General features: G+C 40.5%; 1 protein-coding gene across 1 annotated transcript in view; it reads right to left on the reverse strand.

Moving 5' to 3' along the window:
• trabd2a (TraB domain containing 2A) overlaps window positions 1–24,578 on the reverse strand; it is a 55,455-nt gene extending 30,877 nt beyond the window's left edge. Inside the window, exons 1-2 of the mRNA XM_034122677.1 lie at window positions 23,883–24,578; window positions 22,023–22,583 (exon numbers count right to left, since the gene is read on the reverse strand). Coding sequence (XP_033978568.1) covers window positions 22,023–22,583; window positions 23,883–23,987 — 666 coding nt within the window. The 5' untranslated portion in view covers window positions 23,988–24,578. The remainder of the gene's footprint in view (window positions 1–22,022; window positions 22,584–23,882) is intronic.
• Between the last annotated feature and the right edge of the window lie 200 nt (window positions 24,579–24,778).

Here is a 24,778-nt window from a genome sequence, read left to right on the forward strand (position 1 = left end):
GCAAGAAAGTGAGGAAGGGTACAGGAGCGGCGAGGAGGAGTGTAAGAAAGAAAGCCTTAATGAATGATTTCTTTCTTTGCGCTGTGATCCTCCTCTTCTGTTAGTGCACTGTGGGTCAGCGGGTGCATTTTCCCACTCGGCCCCTTTCATCAGGTCCCCCTGTTTCTTCTTCTTCTTCTCCTCCACGGCTTGCCCCCTTCAAACCGCCCCCCCCCCCCCCCCCCCCCTCCAGCACGCACACACAGACACACAGACACACAGACACACCCCTTGCTGATATCAAAGCAAGCGGAGCCAATGAAAGTCAATAATTGTCCTTTGTCATGGTAATGTCCCCCCTTGTTGAGATGGAGTGGGGTGGGTGTGTGCATCCAGAGCAAACATCATCACAGTCGGATTCCCACATGTGGAGATCTGGAGTGTTCGGCGGCTCGGTTGAAGAAATGCTCGCTGCTCGCGCTCTCAAGTGTGTTGGCTTAGCTGAGGATTTGCAAGAAAAGTAGCGAGCATGCTTAGAGGAGTAGCTCTGAGGAGAGGTTACATTAATTCCTTTTTAAAACTAGTGTGCACTTTCTAAAAATCATTAGTCTGTTTAGAACTAATATCCACTTATCCACTGCACGCACTAGAGCCACATGATCCATTTCACAGCAGCGGCATCATTAAAAGTGAGACATGTCAACCCAAAAAGCAGACTGAAAACCCTAAACTATACTAAAACACTATACTAGTGTTCATTGTGTCAGTTATTGTTTTTTATTTGTTTGTCCTGTGTCAGATGTTCTTGTTAGTTTTTGTCACTCTCACACTGTTCCTTTAAAGTCAATGAAAACCCAATTGTCTCGTTTGAGTCAATAAACACAGTGTGTATGTTTGGATCATTTAAGTCATTAGATTATGTTCAACATTTAGTCTAGCCAAGATATCAACTTGTTTCTCTCTCCCAAGCCCTGATGTTGTTAACCATTAACTACTTAATACAGTTTAACCAAAGTAAGTAACTCCGAGTCCTCCTGACTGTGTTCATTGTCTGCTGAGGGTCTGATATGCAGCACAGGAAACAAAACTGCTGCATTAAACCAACATGTCTTTGCCGTTTTTAAAGATGTTGGTATAGTTTGTATCTACATTTAAGCCTCATTTGTTGATATAGACACAGTTAGTATTTAATTACATTGGTGCAGTCAAAGTCTAAGTCATGGACATACATGTAAGATCATTCAAACATGGTAAAACAGAGAATATTTCATCTGTAATGGTCAATTCAATTTCAAAATGTGTAGTCTGTGATTGAAACAAACTTTTTGGGGCCATATCAAGCTGATATCAGGTCATTGCAACGACTAATTAAAAACATTGCCTTTATCATACAAGTAAGTCGCACTACAAATCAGACCAAGCAGATCTATGTTATTTTGGGAATTTATATTAAGGGAGGAAATCTGTGGAAGGGAATTCAAACTGTTTACTTTATTATTTGACTTTATTTATTACTAGTTATCTTTGCAACTGAGGAGAAAGCCAACGCAGTTCATCTGATTCCTTCAGTTTCATCTCCAATATATTCAAACATCAACACTGCTGTCTCATTCAGCATACTGTAGACATAACAAGCAACAATAAGATAACTTGAAGTATTTCATCTCAATATGTCAGCAACACATTGTGTCTGTATACAAATGCATAGTCATATGTAAACTGTATGTGAGGTCCTGTCACAATATGAATATGGTACAATGAGAGCAGCTTGTAAACACTGAGATAAACTCCTTGTATATAAAAGCCTCCAAGTAATTGATGTTATTATGATTTTGACAGAAGTGTAAGTGCTGCCAATGGAGTTGTGAGAGTGTTTCAGTGACTGGATTTCAAATATCATATTTAAAACAAAGAGGAAAGGAGAAGAGAGGGTGGACTGAATGGAAGGATGTTTGACTTGGTGGGTGTTTTATGAAGTGTGTGTGTGTGTGTGTGTTTTTGAGCAGAAAAGCGAGTTGTAAAAGTCACCTGTCCACTCTGTGTTGACAAACTTCAGAGTAAGAGCACATTTTAATGAGTCCATCTCCCAAGTATGAATGAAGGCTTCCAATAGAGCCTCTGTTTTCTATTGACTACAGACACACACATAGAGGGAGAGAGCAGTCTATCATGTGTACACAAATCAGCAGGGAAGGAAAAACAACAGCAGAACCAATAAGACAGAGGTACAGGCAGAAATAAAAAGAGCACAGGACTCTCAGTACTGATGTTATCAGAGGGAGGGGAGCATGAAGGCAGACAGAAATAGACAGAGATAGGGATTCTGAGTTTCTTATGACTGATGTTATCACAGTGAAATGAAAAAGGGCGGAGCAGCGTGTCAGAAACACAGCAGCCCTGCCAGGGTTTTACAGAGAATCTGAAGTAAAGTCCCACTTGGTTATTTCACAACATGGTTTTCTTTGACCTGCAGGAAGTACCTTTATCTTCCAGAAAAGGTGGGGTTATTGGACTGATTTTAGCAGCAGATTTCTGAGCTGATTGAAACAAAACTCTCTCTCATTTTTAGTTTTAGATTAATGGCAAGGGGGGAAACAACAAATAGAGGCCACTCTTTTAGAAGTACGGCCAATTATGACTACGTTTTTGACTGTTCAATGTCATAAAAATGTAAAAAGATAAAATAGGACTAACTGCTTAGGCAAGGCTATAGTGGCAGCTACTCGTTTGAACATGAAGATCAAAAGTGGAGCAGTTGATAAAGCTGCACTTTTGAGACATTACCATTTTGAACACGGAGGAATGGAGGCTAAGCATTTTATTTTTTGGGGGATGGGGGATTTTGTAAATTCATGGTTCTGCATTTATAAAAAAAACACGGCTGCTAATGGCTAATGCAGCTGCAACAAATGGTCCCGGCTTCATTCAACAGGTATTCAATGATATTCCCCATTCACACACACACACACCGAACACACACACACACGTCTGCATACGCATAAATCTTTCACCGCTTTCACTTTCTGGCTGAAACCCCACCATTTCCCCACACACACACTAGCGCACAAACACACACACCTGTCAGTTTGAGTTATCTCTATTGTTTTTACGTTTTGTCCTTCCATCCTTCCTTATATACCTCTTTTTCTCCACCGTCTCCCTTTCCCTCCTCCAGTCCCTCTATCAGCCCCCGGAGCCCATTTTCTCTTACCTTTCTCCCCCCTAACATACACCTTCGCTCACACTTCTCCATTTATCCTCCCATTATTTCACTACCTTCCTCTCCCCTTTGATCCTGTACACTCCCTCCCTCTCCTCCGATGCCTCCTTCCATCCATCTCTCCCTCCCTTTCTCTGTCCTTTGATCCTATACATCCCCTCTATCAGCCAGGTCTTTAAAGATTTGACCCCTGCATTCCTCGGGTCCCTCATGACCTCCTCACTGTGTGTGTGTTTTCTTGCATGTAAGCGTGTATACACCTGCACAAGATTAGGGATTTTCTCTGTGCATTTGTATGTACATGTATGAGTCTCTCCGTGTGTGTGTGTGTGTGTGTGTGTGTGTGTGTGTGTGTGTGTGTGTGTGTGTGTGTGTGTGTGTGTGTGTGTGTGTGTGTGTGTGTGTGTGTGTGTGTGTGTGTGTGTGTGTTTCAATGATTCATCATCATGGATTACGGCAGCCTCTGGAGCTTAAAGGAGACCTTTGAACATAGCATTATTAATTTTCATATATGAGACCAAAGAAAGGAAATATGGGGCCGAGATTTCCTACACAGATGAGATGATAGAGCGGAAAAACACCCAAAATAAGACGATGATTTCATCACCAAGCCCCTCAGAGAAAAATCTCCAGGCCTCCCCCCTTTTGGAAGGAAAATCCATCCTCTGATATAATTGATATATCCTATTCCTTTTGATCTTAAACAGTTCAATCAATGAATGTGACATGAACAGGTTTTTCTCACAGAGTCAGAGGAACAGAGTTTCTTTCTCTTAAAAATGTGCACAAAAAAAGGGGGGGGGGTTCAATGGACAGGAGCAGAGTTTATTCTTAGATGGAAGATTTCACCTCTATCATAGCTTACACTTTTCATTGATTACTTAGTTCATTCTGTTAATCACATGAATCTATTAAATGTCATGAAACAGCGTAAGCTTATCCCAAAGCCGACAATGACGTCTTCATGTTGCTTTCTTTGGCTCACCATCAGTCGGACATCCAAAGAGGATCTCTTCTACAAAGAAATGATTTAACAGAAGAACATGTCTGTAGAATGGGACCATTTTAACCCCCAGGCCGTAAAATTGTCAGATAGTGATTTTTTTTATCATTTTATGTATTCATATGTTCCATCCATTATGTTGAAGTCTTGGGAAAGCTATGGTTTCATGTTTTCACAAGACAATAAACGATTAGATTAATTGATTCATAGATGTATGTTGATTCATTTTCTTAACAATTGAAGATTTGATCCCATGTCAACACACACACAATATTTCATTGTAGCTATGGATACAGTTATTCTTCTCTTTTTTGTGAGTACTCTCTGTTTCTCTCTCTCTCTATCTGTTTCCAAAACCTCTCTCCCACCCACCCCTTCTCTTTCTCCCTGTAAAAACATTTTTGTGGGGTGCATTTACCTTGGTGCCCGGACGCAGCCAAATATTTAGGCTGTCACAGTGAATCAGCTTCAAACCAAATGGCTGGAGATCTCTGTGTGTGTGTGTGTGTGTGTGTGTGTGTGTGTGTGTGTGTGTGTGTGCGTGTGTGTGTGTGTGTGTGGGGGATTGTGGTGATTAAAATGTCAACTACTCACCCGCCCCGCTCTCTCCTGCTTCACCACACCGTGAACAAGCTGTACATGAGTCCCAACCATCAGACCGACAGACACACACACGCCAACACTACATGTGTTCACATCCTTCATGATAAAACATTGACTAATGAAAGACAATTAAAGGACATGAAGGGGTCACCTTTAGTCACTGATTAACCAATCAATCAAATGACAGTCAATTCATTGGCAACAATTTCAATCAATTCATTAAAAAAAAAGTGTTGCATCACTACATTTATACTAAAATATAACTCAATCAATCAAAAGACAAGCAGATTCCAGATGTCAGCCGGGCTCATTGAACAGTTTTCAGACATTTTATAGATTGGCCCATGAATTAAAGAAAGGTTACTGTCAAATTGGTAATCAAATTATAATTATTATATAAATATTTCTGACAAGTTCTAAGTTCGACAACAGGCAACATGCAATTCTCTTATTATTTAAGTATGCAAACAATTGGAAACTGTCACCCAAACACAAATAATAGAACTGAAAGTATTAGTCAACTATGTTTTTGGTCGCATTATAGAAGAAAATTGCAAATAGATGACTGTTTTGATAACTTTTCAAGCAAAAATGGCAAAAGAAAATGCAGTTTAAATTCATTGTTATCCTGCTTTTCTTCATTTTAGACTGACAAAACAAGACATTTAAAGACATTACCTCTGACTTTAAGAAACTGGGATGGACATTATAATCACTATTTTCTTACATGTAAGGGATCAATGGAGGAAGAACTCGACAGACTAATTCATCCCATATGTAAATAATCCTTTGTAATGATCAGAAACACAAAGACACACACACTGTCGTGGCACCTGTCATCACACAATCCGAGACCAACAGAAGAAGAGTTTGTGAGAGTTTGCACCGCAGACACCACTGTTCACATACTTTCTCTGCCTCTGTCTTTCTGTGTGCCACTCTTCTTTTATTTCTCTCTCATACACTCACACACACACACACACACACACACACTTTCACAGAACCCCACAGAGCAGCCGGCCAGCCACTCAGCCCATCAGTCCACTCTGAGGCAGCACGAGGGTCTTGAAAACACAGCGAGCCGCAAGGAAAACAGCCATCAATCTCTATGACTTGTCTGTCCACTGAAGGAGCGCTGTTAATCTTCAGGACGGAACGAGTCAAGAACAACACGCCGAGAATCAAGCCAAAACAGCTGCGAGCACTTAGAGGGGATACACACTGACCATCCTCACATTGTGTGTGTGTGTTATTGTGTGTGTTATCACGCAAACAGGGAAAGATGTGGAGTAAGATCATACTTGCATACACGCAGGAAAAAGTAGCCACGTTTAAAGCACAAACAGCAACACAGATTCATTGTCGCCTAAAAACTGGTCTTTAATGTTTGTTATAGTTATGTACCATGTATCATGTAGCAATATTATCAACATATGTATCGAAATGATCTTACTGGATGTCTTTAATTGTATCACACACACAAAATATAGAGTTTGAGGCTCTGTGTCAGTCCTTCAGCTGACAATCTCAGGCAATGCAGTCTTCATTACTTTTGGGAATACTTTTGCCATGCTTTATATATCAGGAAGAAGCACAAAGACACACTCTGCTGAGGTCAGACAGTTTGACCTCTTCAGGGCTCTCAAGGTCACTAATGGACTTCTGACACTGACCGCTCCATTACTACAGTTACATAAATAACATTGCTCAACCTCAATGCAGAGAAATTGTTCATTCATTCTTTGTTTGTTCTGAAGTGTGTGACTTACGCAGACCCCTATATAATTGTCAATCTTTCTGTTGTGATCATGTATCAATAAGCAACAAGCAGCAGTGGTAGTCCTACCTTAGACACAATGCATTTTTTTATTTGATCACATTGTTGTTTACTTCGAAATCAAATTCAAACCATTGTTAGAAAATCTATCTGAGATTTCTTACTTAAGTAAAACAAGGTAAAAGAGTAGTATTTTTTAAATAAAGTATCTTGAATTGTGTAGATGATTTTAGTTTTTCAGAAACACTAAAGAAAGTGAAACGTTTTTTTTATAGATTGCTTAAATTATCCTACTTTTTCAATAAATTAAAACATTTGAATAACCCATTGTATTCGCTTAATGCAAGCTGCAACAGTCAATAACTCTTTGGCGGTCGGATTATATTTTAGGAAATCCTTAATTGTAGTGGGTCGAGTTTATTACTGTAGCCTAATTATTTTATATGTGTTTTAAATAAAGTTGCTAAATATAAAATAATAACCCTCCTTTATACCTTTTGTTGACCTCATGAAGATTTCCATCAACGTTAAAGGTCCCATGTCATGCTTTTCCGGTTATTACCCGTCCCCTTGTGTGTTATGAAGGTTTTTATGCATGTAAACGGTGTGCAGAGTCAAAACCCTCAAAGTACACCCTGTAGCGAGTAAAACTCTAACACAGAAAATACCTCCCCAAAACGCCTCATTGGAGATACGTCACTGTACATTTGATTCTTCCATTTCGTTCCGGGTACGGCATGATGTCAAGCCGTACCCGGAACGAAATGGACCAATCCGTGGAGCCGTTACGTTACGTCCGCGGAGCCGTTACGTTAAGCCCCCGCTGATTGGTCCAAATTGACCGATCCACGGACTTCCTCACACACACATCTGTGTGCAGGCAGCTCTGCTGATTTCTCCTCCCTGGCTGCAGGCTGATAACAGACAGTTGGGATCGCGGCAAAATTCTCTCTGCAGACCCATTCTCACAGCATTTATCAACCTTTTTCTTACTCAATATCAAGCCACACTTATTGTTTTTACTTCGGCTGTGACTGTGTGTGCTCAGGATGAGTTTGGCTGTGTTTGGCTGTGTATCGCTAACAAGGAAACAACACCTCCATGGAGCTCAGCGCGATTCACAACGTCCCGACCAATCAGAGCACACTGTGCTCACAGGGAGGGTGGGGGCTGGAGCTATTGGAGCTACAACGAGCCGTTAAAGGCAGAGAGTGAAATTCAGTGAATACACGTCGTTTACAGAGATGCTGTATGAGAAACCAATGTGAGTTTGGAAAAATGCACAATATAAATCTATTCTAGTAGACCTCAACAATGGAATTATGATCAGTGGAAATGGCCATGACATGGGCCCTTTAAGACATAAGTGGTTTGGAAAAGACATCGGACCTAATATTCTGAATATTCGACCACAGCTCAGATCTCCTACTGCACTGGATTATGGGTAAGATGTTGTTAAGACAACATGTGCTAAGCAACTGGACAACAAAAACAGCAGACAGCAGTCTCCAAGTTTTACTTTCAGAAGTCAGATAGAAAGAGACAGTAGGAATCAAAAACCCACACAGCTCTATTTAGGAGTTTCTGCAATTCCCTTAAACCACTGGCCCGGACTCAGAAGCAAAGCACCGCAGGAAAACTGAACCCAACGAGCAACACACACACCAGCACACACACCAGCACACACACCAGCACACACACCAGCACACACCAGCACACACACCAGCACACACACCAGCACACACACCAGCACACACACCAGCACACACCAGCACACACCAGCACACACACCAGCACACACACCAGCACACTCACATTAATATGCATGTAAATACTTTCAGTCAGCTTGCATCAATCCCTTCGTTCTAAACAAAAACACTGACTCAAAGCCCAAAAGTACAAACCTCACAAATACAACCTAAAGTCTATCTCATGGAAAATATAACCTAGCATCCAAACCATCTGAGAAATGCATCTGTTTACTGTGGTGAAAGACTGATCAATAACGGAGACAAAAGGATAAACAGAAGGAGGAAATGTTTGGAGACAGACAGTGGGAGCAGGAAGAGAAAACGCCTGCAGGGAAGAGACAAGAAAGACAAATAATGAGGAGTCTATAGGTGGAAAGATGAAAAACAGAGAGAGAGAAACACAGAGGGAAGAGCAAGATGGTTTCAGACGTCTCCCATGACCCGCAGCCTCACAACCACAGACCTATAAACAAGCCAACAAAATATGAAAGGCATCCAAACATCCTAAATGTGTTGGGAGTTCACTTTTCAGAAAACAGTGTCCATTTGCATTCACAGAGGATGGAACACGCATGAACGTGCTTCTGTCATGTGAGGTTACGACCAAAATAACAACTGCAAAGCTACATAAATACAAGATAAGCACACACAAAAAAGAGTTTCCACTCATTTTAGATCAGGGGAGGAAGTGCTGTGTGAGGAGAAATAAACACTGAGAGATACAGAGTCAGAGCATGGTTGGCTTTTTGATTTTCGATCCCATTTTGGGGATTCAGTTGCAAAGAAGAGTCTCTACAGTGACAATGCTAATTAACACTGACATTGTTTAGTCTGTAAAAGTGAATATGGATGCAGGAAATACCACAAAAGCATGGTCAAAAGAAGCTAACCACAATTGTTTTTGAATAAGCAACATAAATGAGGCTCATTTAGGTGAGGTATAACAGTTCATGTCATGTATGACGTTTGGTAGACGTCGTGCTTGCAATTTAATCTGGCTTCCTAAGTATAAATGCAATATGAACACAGCTGTGATATATTCCACTACTGTAGTAAACTAAATGTATTGGCATTGCTGAGAAAAGCCTCCACGTAAATGTGTGACGTGTTACCTATCAGGTTCCAGTTGGTGGAAAAGCAACCAAGTTCTTATGAGGTCAACAAGCTAAAGCCCAAGCAACTCCTTTCAGAGGAAAAAGGGACGAGGGTCTGCTTTTTTGCCCAAGGCACACCATTAACTGGGCCCTCCAACGAAAAACGTTTGGGCACCCCTGACCTATGTCATTGGTTATCATCCTCTTGGGACCATGAATGTCTGTACCAAATTTCATTGAAATATAACCCACAGCTGTCTGGACCTTTCACAAACTGTCCCCCTCATGGTGGTCCTAGAGAGGAAGTCCTCTGGCGACCGTAAATGTCTGTACCGAATTTCATGGCAATCTACGTAAAAGTTGAGATTTTGCCAAATTGTAGAAGAAACCGACCGACAGATCAACATTGAGGTCTCTAGAGCCGAGCTGCCAGAACACGTTTTCACATCCAGAATGGTGTCTAAAGCTATGGAAATAACACCAAGGTTGTAAAAACCTTTGTAAAGGGACCAAAACATAGAAGAAGACAGACACTCAGAGAGAGTGAAACAGAGTGGTGAAATGAGCTTGGAGGCCGAACAGTGGCGTTAGTGTTGAGCTCTCAGAGGGTTTATGATCTCAGCTACCGCAGTTCAGACAAACCCCCAAAACAAAAACAGTCTTTGGGCCGAAAGAACCCTGAAAAACCTTCATCCACAGCGGGGATCTGACTCTGGGTGGTGGGAGGAACCTGATACACATGTTTATGTATGTGTTGGTCTGATGTGTGTGTGGACTATTGCACGACTGCTTGAAAGCATGTGTGCATATAATAGCTTACATACACCTCTGTGCTCTTGATTTTATATCGGTGAGTGTGTGTGTATGAGTGTGTGTGTGTGTGTGTGTGTGTGTGTGTGTGTGTGTGTGTGTGTGTGTGTGTGTGTGTGTGTGTGTGTGTGTGTGTGTGTGTGTGTATCAGGTTCATACATTGCTTTTAATGTAATCAATGGTGCGTCGTGACCGCTGTTTACATTTGTTTTAATAATGTCTTATTTAATTAAAAGCAACATAGTGAATTGTATGCCTATATAGAGTGGTCGGGAGAAAGAAAACATTTTTATTTATTTAAATGTGTGATAGAAATGTCTCGATTAGAAGTCAGAAACGTAATCTTCCTTTTGATTTATAAGAAACTTCAGAGATAAAACATCAAACCACACACCGGAGGTTTATATAACGTCTCGCTCTTTCTCTCCTTTACGGATGCAAAACAAGTCAGTGCAGCAGACCATCACATTTGCAGTTCTGTTCAGACCAATATCTGTCAGTCATCCAAGAGGCAACAACTATTAATCAAGATGAAATGTCATGTTTCACTGAAAAGATCTTATCTAGAAGCTTCAACTACAGGCTGTTAGCAACACCGTTCTCCCCAGTTTTTCACAGCTTAAGAGAGTTCCGTTCAAAGATTAGTCAGTCAAAATTACTCCCAGAGGTTATTTCTACTTTCTCTACACTGGGCATATTTCTCACAACTTCTCATAATTTAATTCAACGGTAAGCAAGAAAGAATGAGGGGAAGATAATATAGCTCTCCAAGCTAACAAGCATGTTAACAGTTTTTACTTTACAGAGGATAATAGCCTCTTGTTTTTTAGGATTCTCCACTTCTCTTATGGCGCATTTCCACTACACGGCCTCGCTCGGCCTCGCTCGGTATGGCTAGGCCTCGTTAGGACTGGCTCACTTTATGGCGCATTTCCATTACAGTTTAGGAACTGGGGTAGTATCTATAGTAACGCAGTGTAGGCGGAGCCGTGACGTCATCGTCAATGAGAACCCCAGAAAAACAACACAGCCGTTAGCTGTTAGCACTCAGAGCTCACAGCTCCTCATATATGTTCAGAAACTAGACAAAAGTTAAACAAGTACAAACCACAGACTGCCTGTGTCATGGCGAATACAGTCGCTGCTTTATTTATGTCTGTATAGGCCGTTGTTGTGAGTGTGGACGGTCGGAGCATATACTGCGTTAGCTTAGCCAATCTCCATTTAGAAAACACGCATTTTAAAAGGTTTTTCGCCTGCCGTCTGTCTGCAGACTTGTCAAAGCATTAATTCATGGTTTTTACTAACCGGTATCAGTATGTTGTTACTTCGGCATCATTTTGAAACGTGTATTACAATTAAATCACGGTCAAATATGTCCATCTTGTTGTAGTTGTAGCCCCCTTGCCAGCGATTCTCTCTCTAGTTTAGCATACTCAGCCCGACTCAGCCTCGTTGTCTCTGGCCCTAGACCCACGATTTTATGAGGCCAGAAAAACTGTGAATTAGGACCCGCCGGCCGGTACTAGGCCAAGTGGAAACGCAACCAAAAACGGGCCGCTGACGTCACAGCCCTCTTAAACCGTGCTCCGCGCTGTAGTGGAAATGCGCCATTAGCTTCCAACGCCAGCACTGTTAAGATGGCTTAGCATGTATTTGTCAATGGCAGTTCATTTGGATCACCTGATTTTCTGGCAATTCCAAGAAAATGTATCTACTTTTTTGTAAAACTTTGTTCCAATATAAGTCCTGGTGTGGATAGGTCTTATAAAAATGCATTCACATCTATCACTGCAGCACATTGCGTTTTAGCCAATTTGTAGAAACTGCTAACCAGTAAAATATCTTATAGTAATTTCTGATTATAAATGCTGTGTAAACCTACTTGACAAGTCGCAGACGAGCGTTCGCATTAATGTCAGAAAGCAACTTTGCAGAGTATGTTAAAAAAGCTCCCCTGAAAGAAACTCCTTCTTCATTTAACTCCTGGTACGTGTGAAGATATGTGACAGCATCCAGATATTTGCTAGTCTGAGAATAAGTCTGGTCCAAACATCTCTGGAGAACAGCAAGGTCTCACAAATCCCTCCTGTGTTGTGCTCACCTGTGAAATTCCACTAAAGCCACCAGCAATGTGGACTGGAGCCAGAAAGACACAAGTGGATTTATGGCCAGGTTAGCTCAGAAACTATGTGGTCCCTTTTTGCAGGCTTGAAAATGTTGTCTCTAAAGCATCTGTAAAGTCATGTAAGATAAGCCTAATAAACATGTCACTTAATTTTACAATACTTTAATGCTTAATTATACAACTTTTTTTTACATTTAGTTAAAAAAACACTTTTTTAAAGTAAAGTCTATTATTTACATGAACTAACCAGCTAAAGAGTCTCAGGTTTTAACATTCTACGCACAAGGGTACCTCAGAGAAAATAAAAAATGATTAATGTTTAACATTTATAAATAACAAATTAATTTAATCCCAAAATACAAGCTTAAAGCTGCACAAAATCTTTCCACAAGTTCCAGGTGACGCTCTGCGAGGAAGCACAAACTGTTAATCCTCTGTGTTGGACCTCGCGGACAGCTTTGGCCTCGTAACGCTCGGCCGAAGTCCAGCCAGGTTTGGCTCATTTCTACAGTCTTGATTTAATGCAGAGAAGCCACAGATGTGCCCAGTACAGGGAAAGCGTACGTATACCAGAAGTAATTTATGAGATTTCATGTCAAACTGAGGTTAATGCTCATTTGAAAACTACACCCCTATCTGAACATAAGAATTAAGCTTTTAACTGCTAATCCACAAAGAGGATCATTTCAGACAGAGTCTATAGTTACAGGAATATATACATGTTAAGTCAAAGATGTGCCTTTCACACTGTGTGGCAATATGGAAATGTTATGGTAATGCTACAAATTGTTAGCCAAATCACTGCAGCTGATAAAGTCTCCCAACTATACAACATTGACTAATGCCTCCTCAAAATCAAGAGAAAATAACTTTGAAAAGTAAATGCTGCACGTGTGAAAACACTTCCTGACGGCTATTAGTAAATGAAAAACAAAAGCCTTGTTTTGATGCAACAGGAGACATCTGAAACAGATCCAGTGAGTTTACTCTTGTTTTTCTACCATATTTTCATGCTGTAGCTTAAAGTATTTCAATATAATTGAAGTTGTATTTTTTTTTATGAAAAGGAATTAAAATTGTTACTCCCCAAAAAGAGCATGTCTTGAATGTTTATCAGTCACGTGCTAATTCAGTGCAGATTAGTCATAGCTTTGTAATAACAATGACCCGGGGCCCTTGGCCACATTCAGGCCTGCAACAATCTTAACTTACACAACAATAGAAGGAATGATGGGCACCAAACAAATACAAATTAGCATCGTAAAGACTCTAATTGCTCTTACGTATAACTTACATTAGCTTTAAATATGAGAAGGCTGCTGTTAGTGAGTGTTAAGAGCTTTTCTTACTTAAATTAAGGTGGAGGCACACTGCGAGATAGCATAATCACAAATGTGTTTCAGTGTTTCTCTGTGGTCTGCTTGCCGTCTGCGAGGTTGTACAATCAGATGTTGGAACAGCAAATGGAAAACTGTCTGCAAGAACAAAGCAGGGGCAGAGATATCCGTAATTTCATCAGAAATAACACAAAGAGTTCTGTTTTTCTTATTTTGTTTGAGTTATTATACATTAAATTAGACATTAATTGTTGATAAATGAATTGTAAGGAGCTATGTTCAACTTGACTGTTACCTTGGATCCAATTGGCCTACTAACACATTACAATCAAGGTGTATTATGTACTGCCAGTTGGCTGTAAAGGCCAAAAAATCAGGTTTTGAGGTCATTTCAGAAGGCCTTTCAAGTAACGAACTAAGCGTGGCGGGAGAGCAGCGATGGTGCTACGAGGGTCGTCGGCGACTACACAAGTTTTCATGACCTGTTGTTAAGTTAGAGAGACAAGCTATTAAATCCCTATTTAAGGTGCAGAAGCTTGCATTACACAACCAGGAAAGCCCGCAGCAGTCTCCAGAAGTCTGCCTCCTCCACTGGAGTGTATTACTGTATATTCTTTCAAGGATCTAAGCTCTTTTTCTTGGCATGGAGTTGGCACCATCCAGCTGCATCCGATCTCCACTCAATCAAATGTACTCGAAAAACAAGACGATGCAAATGGGTTGACTTGCAAAGACATGGAAAATCTAATTTGTGAAATTATTCTACCTTGATATGGCAGCAGCAGCGACGGGGGACTATCTTATTATCATTGGAAAAGTTTTAAGTGGAATCGATCATACCATCTCATAGAAAACAAAGTAAAGCTGGTTGAAACATTCTTATAATCAACACAATTCATTTCTTTAAACATCTTAAACAAATCACACAGATAAACTCCAAGCTATTTGTTCATTTGCTTTTCTTTGGGATTATTTGTTGATAGACTTTAAGCTTAAATTCCTGTCAATAAGACTTTTGGAAAAAAGGGGTTTTGGAGGTGAGAGAAGCGCAGCATCCTTGTCTCCGGTGTCGTGTATCCAGACAGATGGACAGATAATGTCTGAGGAGATGCCAGACATCTAATATGGGTCTGTTTGGTCAACAGTGGGGAAGAAATCAAGCACCTTAGTGGCACATGAAACCAGCGACGCCTGGAAGCTGTGAGGACATGTTGGAAATTCAACCATAGATGTGTATACACACATGGATACAAACGCTCATTCATACACAAACCTGAACTCTTGCAGAGAGGCACATGTGCACACAAACATTCATACACACACACAGACAAAACAATAATAAACGGATGCAAGCAATCATACGAACAAATAAACAGCAGACAAACACCACGTTGCAACTAAACACAGAGAAATTACTCCCTTTGATCAAAGCAGAGTGAAGTAGAAATTGCAAACTATTTGAGGACAAAGAAAACATAAACAGCTTGTGAAAGAAATACTTTTCTACAATATGACTGAGTTTAATTTGCAGCTTTATTGCAAAAAGTAGGCTTTTTAGGTGTATTTGCATATTTGCACTTTAATCTATCTTACTATTCAAACATCTGATTTTTCTGCTTTTGAGAAATTGCATTGCCTGTTTACTATTAACGTATCATATGATGACATCATTTGGAATTATTGTTTCATTTGCTATTTAAAAATGTCCACATGGTTCAGAATTGGTCCAAATCACAAATGAATATTCTTTTAGTGAGACAATCATCTGGCAGGGCATTAAAGTCCTACTTGAAATGCACTAATGAGCTTAATTTGTTTAAGTACAGGTTAAGATGTATTGCTGTTCTTGAAATGTTTTGGGCTGCGTCTACTTATGTGAGCACATGTATACATTTCATCACTGCAGGCCATTCTGCTCCGGTGATCATTGAAACATATGGTTCTTTCCAGTTGGACAAATTAGATTTAATCAGATTTGTTGCCATGATATTGCTGCGTAATACTTTCATCACGCCAGCATGTGTTCTCTCCCCCCACTCATACACAAACATACAGTAAATTAGCTTCCTTGCCAACAATAAGAACAGTAAATTCCTACCAGTCTTACTGTAAGGTAAATATGAAGCTTAAGCTAGGTGGGGGTTAGCTTAGCAAAACCAACAGAGCTGTAGAGCTCACCTTTGTAACTTGATTTTTTAACCAAAATATGAAAACGACAACATGTGGCTTTAACAAGGGTTATTGGAAAGACTATAGGAAGTTGCTCAGTTACCTTTGGACAAGGCCAAGCTAGCTCTTCCTATCTGTTTCTGGTCTTTGCGCTAGCAGCTGCTTGCTATAGCTTTACATTTGCAGTATAGACATGACAAAACTTCCCAAAATGTTGAGTTATACCTTTTAGAATTACCAGTTACAAGTGCCTTCTTCTAATTTAAAGCACATGTGCATACACACATGCTTACATTTTTGTAAATGTTTTAAACATGTATATAATAAAGTTATAATTTGTATAGACTAAATACCATGTGCACGTGCTAGAGTTGTCTTGTAGTTCAAGTGACAGGTGTTAGGGGCGCCTTTCTTATTTCATAATTAAACTTGTTCAATTAGCTTGGAATGATGAAAGTGAAATATTTTGTGGATACATTTCCTTGAAAAACGTTTGTGCCACTTTCCATTTACATCATCGAGAATCAGGTTTTGAATCAGGAATGGATTTCCAAATGATTTGTACCACTACAAATCATTATTTTCATCATCATTCTCATTTTGCCGTCTAATCTCATTACAGGAGGAGATGAGAAGGATTTTCCTCCGAGAGCAAACTCTGGAAATCAGTGGCAGCTTGCCCACAGCATTGCCCATGTGGTGCTGGAAAATAAGGGCAGTCATTGTACTGTCCAGCATGTCGAGCTTGTGTGGGAGTTTTGGGATGTTCACACTTAGTGACAGCGTCTGTCCTGTCCAATGAGTTGTGGTTTCTTGGTACATTTTCCCACAAATCTACTGATTCCAAAACATAACCTACTGTTATATATGCAATGTTCTAGCCAAGAGAGCTTAGCGTTTCTATGCCATAATTGTGAACAGAAAATATGGCTTGACCAAGGGGTCAAAATTATCTTTAAAAAAAAAAACGTTTTCCCCAAATGCAGGAAAAGGGCAATATAAGATGTAGGTTTTATATGGGGCTGATATGCTTGTTAAAGCCACATTTAAGGAGGAGCATGTGTTCTAAAATTGGTTATGGAAATTTCGAAATTACAGACTGGCAGTAATAAGATAATTGGGTTAAAATCAGGTTATAGAAGTTGGTTTTGTTTGGATTATATCAGAGCTTGTCTCATGAAGACTGACCGATCGAGAGTCCTGTAGCCCGTCATTTGAAGCAAAAAGAAAACACCTCAACTGAAGTTACAAGGTTGTCAAACAGAGGTAACGTCATGGTACCTTTAATGCAGACGGAGTCACGCCTTCCTCCCTTAATGGCTCCTCTACTGATCTCAGTCTGCATCTCGGCTCTCTCTGCTCCAATCCCTCCTCGTCATGAATGAACCAAATGGGCTTCAAACATTCCTACCCTGTTCTCATAGACATACACTGAGACCTGCATTCATCACCTCTCCATGCACCATTACTTCCAGTGATGGGAGGAAAGAAACAACACTTTCATTAGCAGGTCTGCTCCACTGAGGTGTGGAATGTCCCGCGGGTTTCCAACAACAGTGACAGAGAAAGCCGGCCTTCATACGGCCATTGTTGTCCTCAACAAGCTCACTTAGTGTAATGGGCAAGGCTGAGCCCGCTCTTCAAAAGACGAGGGGCACCGTGCAAGAATAAGAGCAGTCATGCTTAGCCAGATTAGGGATCGGAGTATAGAAAGTATAATTCATTGTGGTTTGAAAATAATGAGCTCAATGGGCTTAATTCATAATGGTAGGCAAAAATGGACACATCACTTGTAAAACGAGATAAAAACCACCTCATTTTTCATGCTTTGAGCTATTTTATATCCTCTAAGTCTAATGCTGCGTTCATATGGAATCAGGCAGATGGTAGACAGACAATACCTTTTGGAAATCACAGCACAACCTGAACAACAGTCCAACAGAATGTCAGGACGGCAAACAAAACATGCTTGGCAATATGTTGCTATGGCGAAGATGGATTGTTTACAGGGGAAAGGAAAAGAAAAATGTAAAATGTAAATATTTTAAGTCTATTTTTATTCTTCTGGTAATGCATTGAGCTTCTTGGCATATCTCAGTAGGATTGCTCTGATCACATGATTCCGTTTTGTTCATAATTAGCTCCTCATTCAAGATCGACTTGTATGGGGACATGCCATGTGACAAGTTGATGTCAAAACATTTTCGTTTTTTACCTCTGGACAGCAATTTCGTCCACCTGTCCTTCATACTGTTTTTCCTTTCTCACTTATCATTTTCCCGTCCTACTCTCGTTTACTTAAATGACACCCGGTTGGCTGTGTACTATCTGCTAGAATCCATGTAAATTCAGCCGTACAAATGTTAAAGCAAGAGCTGGGTGATTGTTTTCAAACAGCCACATTGATAATATGTGATTTCAAGATCCGCCTGATTCAGCTCAGCAGGTGATTGATTGATCAAGTAGTGTTGGCTTTGCAGTAATTAATCAGAGCAGCGACTCACAATGTTAACCTAAAAAAAACCTAATCCCACCTTACACATCATAGTACTTTTGTTTCCATGACTCCAGAAAAGCAACCATGATTCTCCAAATTGAGAAAAAACAACCAGTCAGACAAACGTTCATCCAATCAGCATGCACACAAACTTCAACAGAGGCCTGAATATAGAAATGTTTACTACTTCTATACATAAACTACTATATTTTCCATGTACCTTCCCCTGCCAGATGAAAAATGGCCAGTGAAAACAAACTGGTTCTCCAGTTGTAGCCTCATTTAACAGTATTTTCAGTCAAGAATGGTGTCTGAGGCGGTGATATGTTTCACCAAGAGTGTATCTCACTCATCACACTATCTCAACATCTTTCACTGTAGTTAAGCCAGAGGGATTTAAATGGCATTGCCCTTTTCAACGACACTGAAAAACTGCGAAAGTAAATGTTTACTGAAATATCAAGCGGGCTGCTTCAAGCCAGGCGTTCATCAAGCTGCTGTTGATTAGATTGAAACCGAGTGTGGAAATTATGGAGTGCCAAGCTATGTGCTCTGCTGGTGCAGTGTCAGGGTAGGGGTTGTTTCTGGGACACTATAATTCATTGTTGAGCCCTCTGGAGGCTTTGTGGACCTAATTCAATGAAAGCTGTGATGATGGGAGGTTTTTCTCTCTTTATAGCCGTGTTGACAAACCCAATTTCGGCCACCCACTTTCTTTCTGTGATATCCATAATAACAAGTTCCAATGTTTGAACGGAAAAAGGAGTTTGTGAATGTCTTCCAACAGAAACCAATACATCAATTATGAAAATGATTCATGATGGTCTGCCACATCCTTTAGGATTAGGTTAGTTGTTATGCTGTAGCAAACTCCAGGTCTGAAAAGTGAAGCCAACATACAAACAAAAACAAAAAAGTGAAGACGCTGCATCCAACTTTGATTCTTTCAAATAGCCAATGGGGAAACTCCACTTGTTGCAAAAAGAAGTCCAAATGCATTCTATGAAAAACTGACTTCTCAATTGATTTCACAGCCAAAAACAAAGTTGGGGACAGAGGAAATGCCAAACTGGAGGCTTCAAAATCATCGTCCAAATGCCAATGGGTGACATTCCAATTACTACATCCACTTATGACTGAACCTATGGGAAAAGGCACTGTGGGTACAACATGGCTGATGTATACCTTCTTAAAACTACAAACTTGGGGCTTTGATGGTTTCACAATTGGACCACAGGAACTATGATCTAGTTGTGTTTCCTCCAACAAGTTTCCGATGGAAATTGTTGATAGTGAAGACAATTTTGATGTAGTGGAAGAAAAACAAACTTGTCTGCCACAAATCTTTGGACTAAAACAGTTTGCTGTATGTCACAGTCAATGAGAAGTTACATGTCTGATTTATTTGTCATTTCACAACAAAGTGTTGAACAATGAAATAGTAGTAACTGTTTACTGCTAAACACACCATAAATATATAACATAAACACTGCGATTGCATGGGAGTAGTCTCCTATTTAGTAAACCGACAACTAAAAATGTTAAGTTACCAGGATGTAATTATTGCGTGTGTCATGTGTAGTCCACCAAAGTGAAGTCAAAGAGGAATATATCAATGGGTGGAATTTGACTCTTCACTACAAATTACAACCTATGCGATAGGTACCTATGCTGGGACCCCCATTAGCATAATTCTAGCTTTAAAATAAAACAACAAGAGGAACTTGATGCAAACCCTGGTTTTAAATGTCAAAGTAAGACACTTGTATAGCAACATCACCTGCCTTTGCCTCTAAGAGAGAACAGTCATTATGTACACAGCCACAGAAAAAGGTCAACCAACTGCTGTAGTATATCTGGAGACCACAGACGTCTCATCAAGAACACTTCTAGTGATTTAAAATAACACTAGGAAGTGTTGCATCTGATCTGACAAAGATTAGACAAGTGTAAGAGTATCTGAGATATATAACTTCACCGTTTAGCCAATGAGAATGCTTCTTTAGCAGTTAACAACACAAGCTAAAACATCTCATCTCAGCCGGAGAATAACATCTTTCTCTTTGCGATGCTAACTCTTACAAATACTCCATGTGTTTATCAAGACTTAAAATATTGCCTCATTCTTCCTCTTAGACTCAAGAGAATGCTTATAACAGTGCTGCTGGGTGGTTTGAGCAGAGACTTATAGTCTGAAAGGCCCACCAGCCCTGCTTTAGAATAACAACACCTAAAGCATCTGGGTGTTAGGCTAAATGGTCAAGTGTAATCCCCTTAGCTCCTGACCAGCATTAGCAGAAATTCCTCAATAATATGCAACATGATTTCATAGTGACTGCTGCCTTTGAGAGATGTTTGTAATACTCAAAGGGTCACCGAGGGGCACAGACAGACAGGCAGACAAGGGGACTTAAGTGCGCTGCTGTGGGGAACAAGGTTCCTTTTTTTCTGTCGATTTCAGACTTGAGTCATTAGGATCCATTTTTCTTTAATAACAAAGAACGCGGCGGAGCACGGCTGAATGTTTTTACAGCTGATTATAACACCACACCTTCATCCACTCAACTAAGCTATGGGAAAAGGCATCTGTTGTAAAAATTAAAACAAAATGAATCTGGATGTATACAACTGGTCTTTGTCATTTGTATTACACAACTTAGTACTGGTGTATTTAATGAGATGTGAAGCCTCTTCAGCGGAGAAGATTTGACATTTCGTTTATTGAAACAGACCTAAAATGTGTGAAAGGTAAATCCACCAGCTGCGTCACACACATAAGATGTACTGAGGAATGGTTGTGGCTATCCAGCTGTTTCTCCACCTCTACCGATTCAGCTTACTAAGTCAATACTGAGAACCAACTCAATATAAAAGCGCTTTTTTCCCAAATGTAAAATTCTCTCAAGATCTGCGTATGGAAGTGATTAATAAGATATGTCTAAGCAAACGTAGCTGCAGCTACACATAAAAGCTTAATTATGGATGCGGATACACCAAAATCCTTTTCAGGCTTGTGCTCATTTTAATTATAGCCTAAGGTTATATGACAACAACATAATGCATTCAAAGCAGTACTTTTGCGTTTGAAGTATCTTTTACCTGCTAAGAAATTAAAGGGCACAAACATCTATATAAATACAGAACACCTTTTTCTAAATCTATTTCTTTTTTCTTTTTTTGAGACTGCCAAGAATATTGAGCAACTCAGGCAGAACACAGGCACGTTTTTAAGACAACAAAAGAAAGATTGTGTGGGGTGTCACAAAGGGGATTTATAGGTCAACTCTCTAAAAGAATACACCACAGACTTGAGTGAAAAATAAGTATATACAGTCTTTGTCATTTGTCAAATGAACTTCAAATAAGCATTGGTGTGGTGGTTTTATGTCCACAAACAAATTGCATGAAGAAAAAAACTCTTTCTGCCCAGAATCAGTATCGTCAATTGGTGGTCAAAAGTGCAAAGGGATCTTTCCTCCAATATGTTGAATTCCCTGGCAATAGGACTATGTTTCAAAATAATTTTATAACATATTTTCCCCCAATTAGATCAGCACAAATGTAAAATCACACAGAAACAGAGAGATGATTCCAGACACTGCTGAAATGGAACAAATTGTAAAACAGCGCCAACTAGTAGAGCTTTGAACTCACCTGGGAGAAGTTGAGCCCATTGAGTGGATGGCACTGTTCCTCCACCTTCTCGACGGCCCCCGTCCTTTTCCTCATCCGCTCCGCCTCCTGGGCCAGGTACAAGTCCAGCACGGGCACCCCTCGTGTCTTAATATCTGCCTCTGTTAACGAATTGACCATCAGCATCACCCAAACAGGCCGCTTCCTCTCCCAGTTCCCAGCGATGGCGTTGAAGAGGTAGTCCGCATAGAGTCCCTTCCCTCTCTGATCTGGGGTCATCCATGAAGGCATCATGAGTTTGACATACTCAAGGTGTCTCTTGAGTCTCCGATAGATGTCTCTGGGCAGGACATCCTGCAGGTTCTCGCCCTGAGGCAGCAGCTGACAGCTGGTCAGGGCTGAGATTGTGTAAGGGTCCGTCAGGTCCAGCTCAAAGTAGATGATGTTGCTCTCCTGGAAGGCCTGCTTGGAGTTTTCAGGGATGAAGTCCCAAACGCGTGTGTAGGGAACATGGATTGTACCGTAGAAATATGAAGGAGGGTCCCGTTTGATCGTCCACAGGAAGGAGTTTAGGTCAGTTTGCTAGGAGGAAAGGGAAGAAGTAACAAATAATTATTGTCACAATCGAACAATCTGTTGATTATTTTCTGATTATGGTTTCGTAGATATAAACCATCAGTTGTTAAACTAGAAAAGTTCCATCTACAGTGGTTTAAAACACTAAAAGCAGGAAATCCTCAGATTTAAGAAGCTGGAACCAATGAATTTGCCGTGGTTGGTTAACCAATTTGTTTTTGCTAAATGTTTTTACATTCCAGCGCTAAATATTAGTAAGTCAGAACCAATTGATGGGCATGTGAAGAGAGATAAATCAGGAAACAGGCAGAAAAGAGACAACATATCTTACTTAAAGTTTTGTCATTTATTTTACATGAACAAACACTGGGCCGGTCTCACACCAACCAGCAAATCTATCACTTTGTCTGTGAGAGGCTGTTTATTAGACGGACTGCTAACAGACTGATAATGACTTATTAACAGGCCACTTAGGACCCAAGTGCCAAAATAACAATACACATGTCAGTGATTGTCAGACTGTTAGGCCAGCGTGTTTTACCTTCCTGTTTCTGCCGGATCTGACCTGAAATGCTCCGGGTGAGTTTAAAGGACACGACTGACTGAGACTGAAAGGTAATCAATAAGGGGAGGTTCTGAAACAGTTGTAAAACACAATGCAAAAGGACAAAGTAGGTCTCAAATGGCTGACATTCTCCTAAATACACACATCTAGATTGTGTAACAAACTGCCTGTTACTAAAAGCCAATACACAAAATGAGAGCTGGATAGATAAACAGATAATCAATTACTAATAATATTGATATCCATATAATTTGAATTTCTTTAGTTTTTGAACTGTTCAAAACTTCTAATTTGCAGACACTTTTGGGACTTGTGATAGGCATTTTAAACAATTTTGCCAACTTTTTGTACAACTTTAATGGATTATTTGAAGTAATACGATATAAATAGTAATCCATCAGAAGGCAACTAGTTACAGTTTAAAAAAAAACATCAGAGTTTAAATTGACAAGACTGATTAGTCCAGTATGCACTTAAAACACAGAAGTAATTTTAAGTACACTTTAAGATGTGCAACTCAACCTTGTATTGTTGCACCAAATATTGTGTCCCTGATGTATAAATCATGACAAATATATATTTTTTTTAAGTTGAAGTGGACTCCGTAACTGACACTTAACACTGTAAAATACAAGATAGCGTGGCATTTCTGAGTTCGAGAAAATAAAGTTAAATAAAGCTACTTTTGCAACACCTAAACAGTGCAATTATTCATTTATTTTCGCTTCATAATCACTTACTTTCTTGTTCAGCTCGCAGTTGGCGGAGTCCTTCAGCCTCCACTGGTCTGCCCGGACCAGCAGTATCACACAGGACTGAATGAATGCGCCCAGAGTGCCCCGCATCGTAGCTCTCTCCAAAGTGTGCACGGTGGCTTGTGTTCGCTTCACAACGTGTTGCACCAACTATTCCCCAGAAAGCATTGGAAGAAGTCTCCTTCTACACCCACAGCTCCGGCTCCATGCGGTCGCGTAAAACGAGCTGACAAGTATCCGACAGACCGCCGGACAGAGTCATGCTGGCCTGGGCGCTGGACATGCACGCGCTGCTGCTGTTTCACGTGTGTTTGAGAGAGAGCGACAGAGAGGTGGTCATCGGGAGTTTACGCAGGGTCACCCTCTCTCACTGCCGGTAACACTGCGCTCTCCACGCCTCATTCTCTTCCACTTCCTCCTGTGTTTTGCAAAGTTTGCGCAAACTTATCCAAAAGTTGTCCAGCCAACAGGTCCGCGCACGTGTCACCTGGAACCAAAATAGAGATGTAGGGTTTGTTTTTAGTTGTTTAGTTGGTGAGCCTGCATGGTGTGAATGAGCAAACTACACCGCCGGGTTGCACTTTAAAACCCCCAAACTTCTCTGCACACTGCTCTGTCTGTCTGCCAAGCACTCTCTCCCCCTCTCTTACGCGTGCGTGAGCATCTCTGTCGGGCGACTTCACTCTACCTACCCCCTGTTGACTGCATATACCCCTCCCTCCATCTTTGTCGCCCACTCTCTCTCTCTCTCTCCCTCACACACACGCACATGCACACACACAGGATTAATCTGATTAAACATAACCCCGCCTGCGACACGTAAAGTCTACTGCATTGATTTTATTCATGTCAATAAACAAGGTGTGCAGACCTTTAGCATT

Source organism: Trematomus bernacchii, unplaced genomic scaffold (assembly GCF_902827165.1).
Source record: "Trematomus bernacchii unplaced genomic scaffold, fTreBer1.1, whole genome shotgun sequence".
In the NCBI taxonomy this organism is placed as follows: Eukaryota; Metazoa; Chordata; class Actinopteri; order Perciformes; family Nototheniidae; genus Trematomus; species Trematomus bernacchii.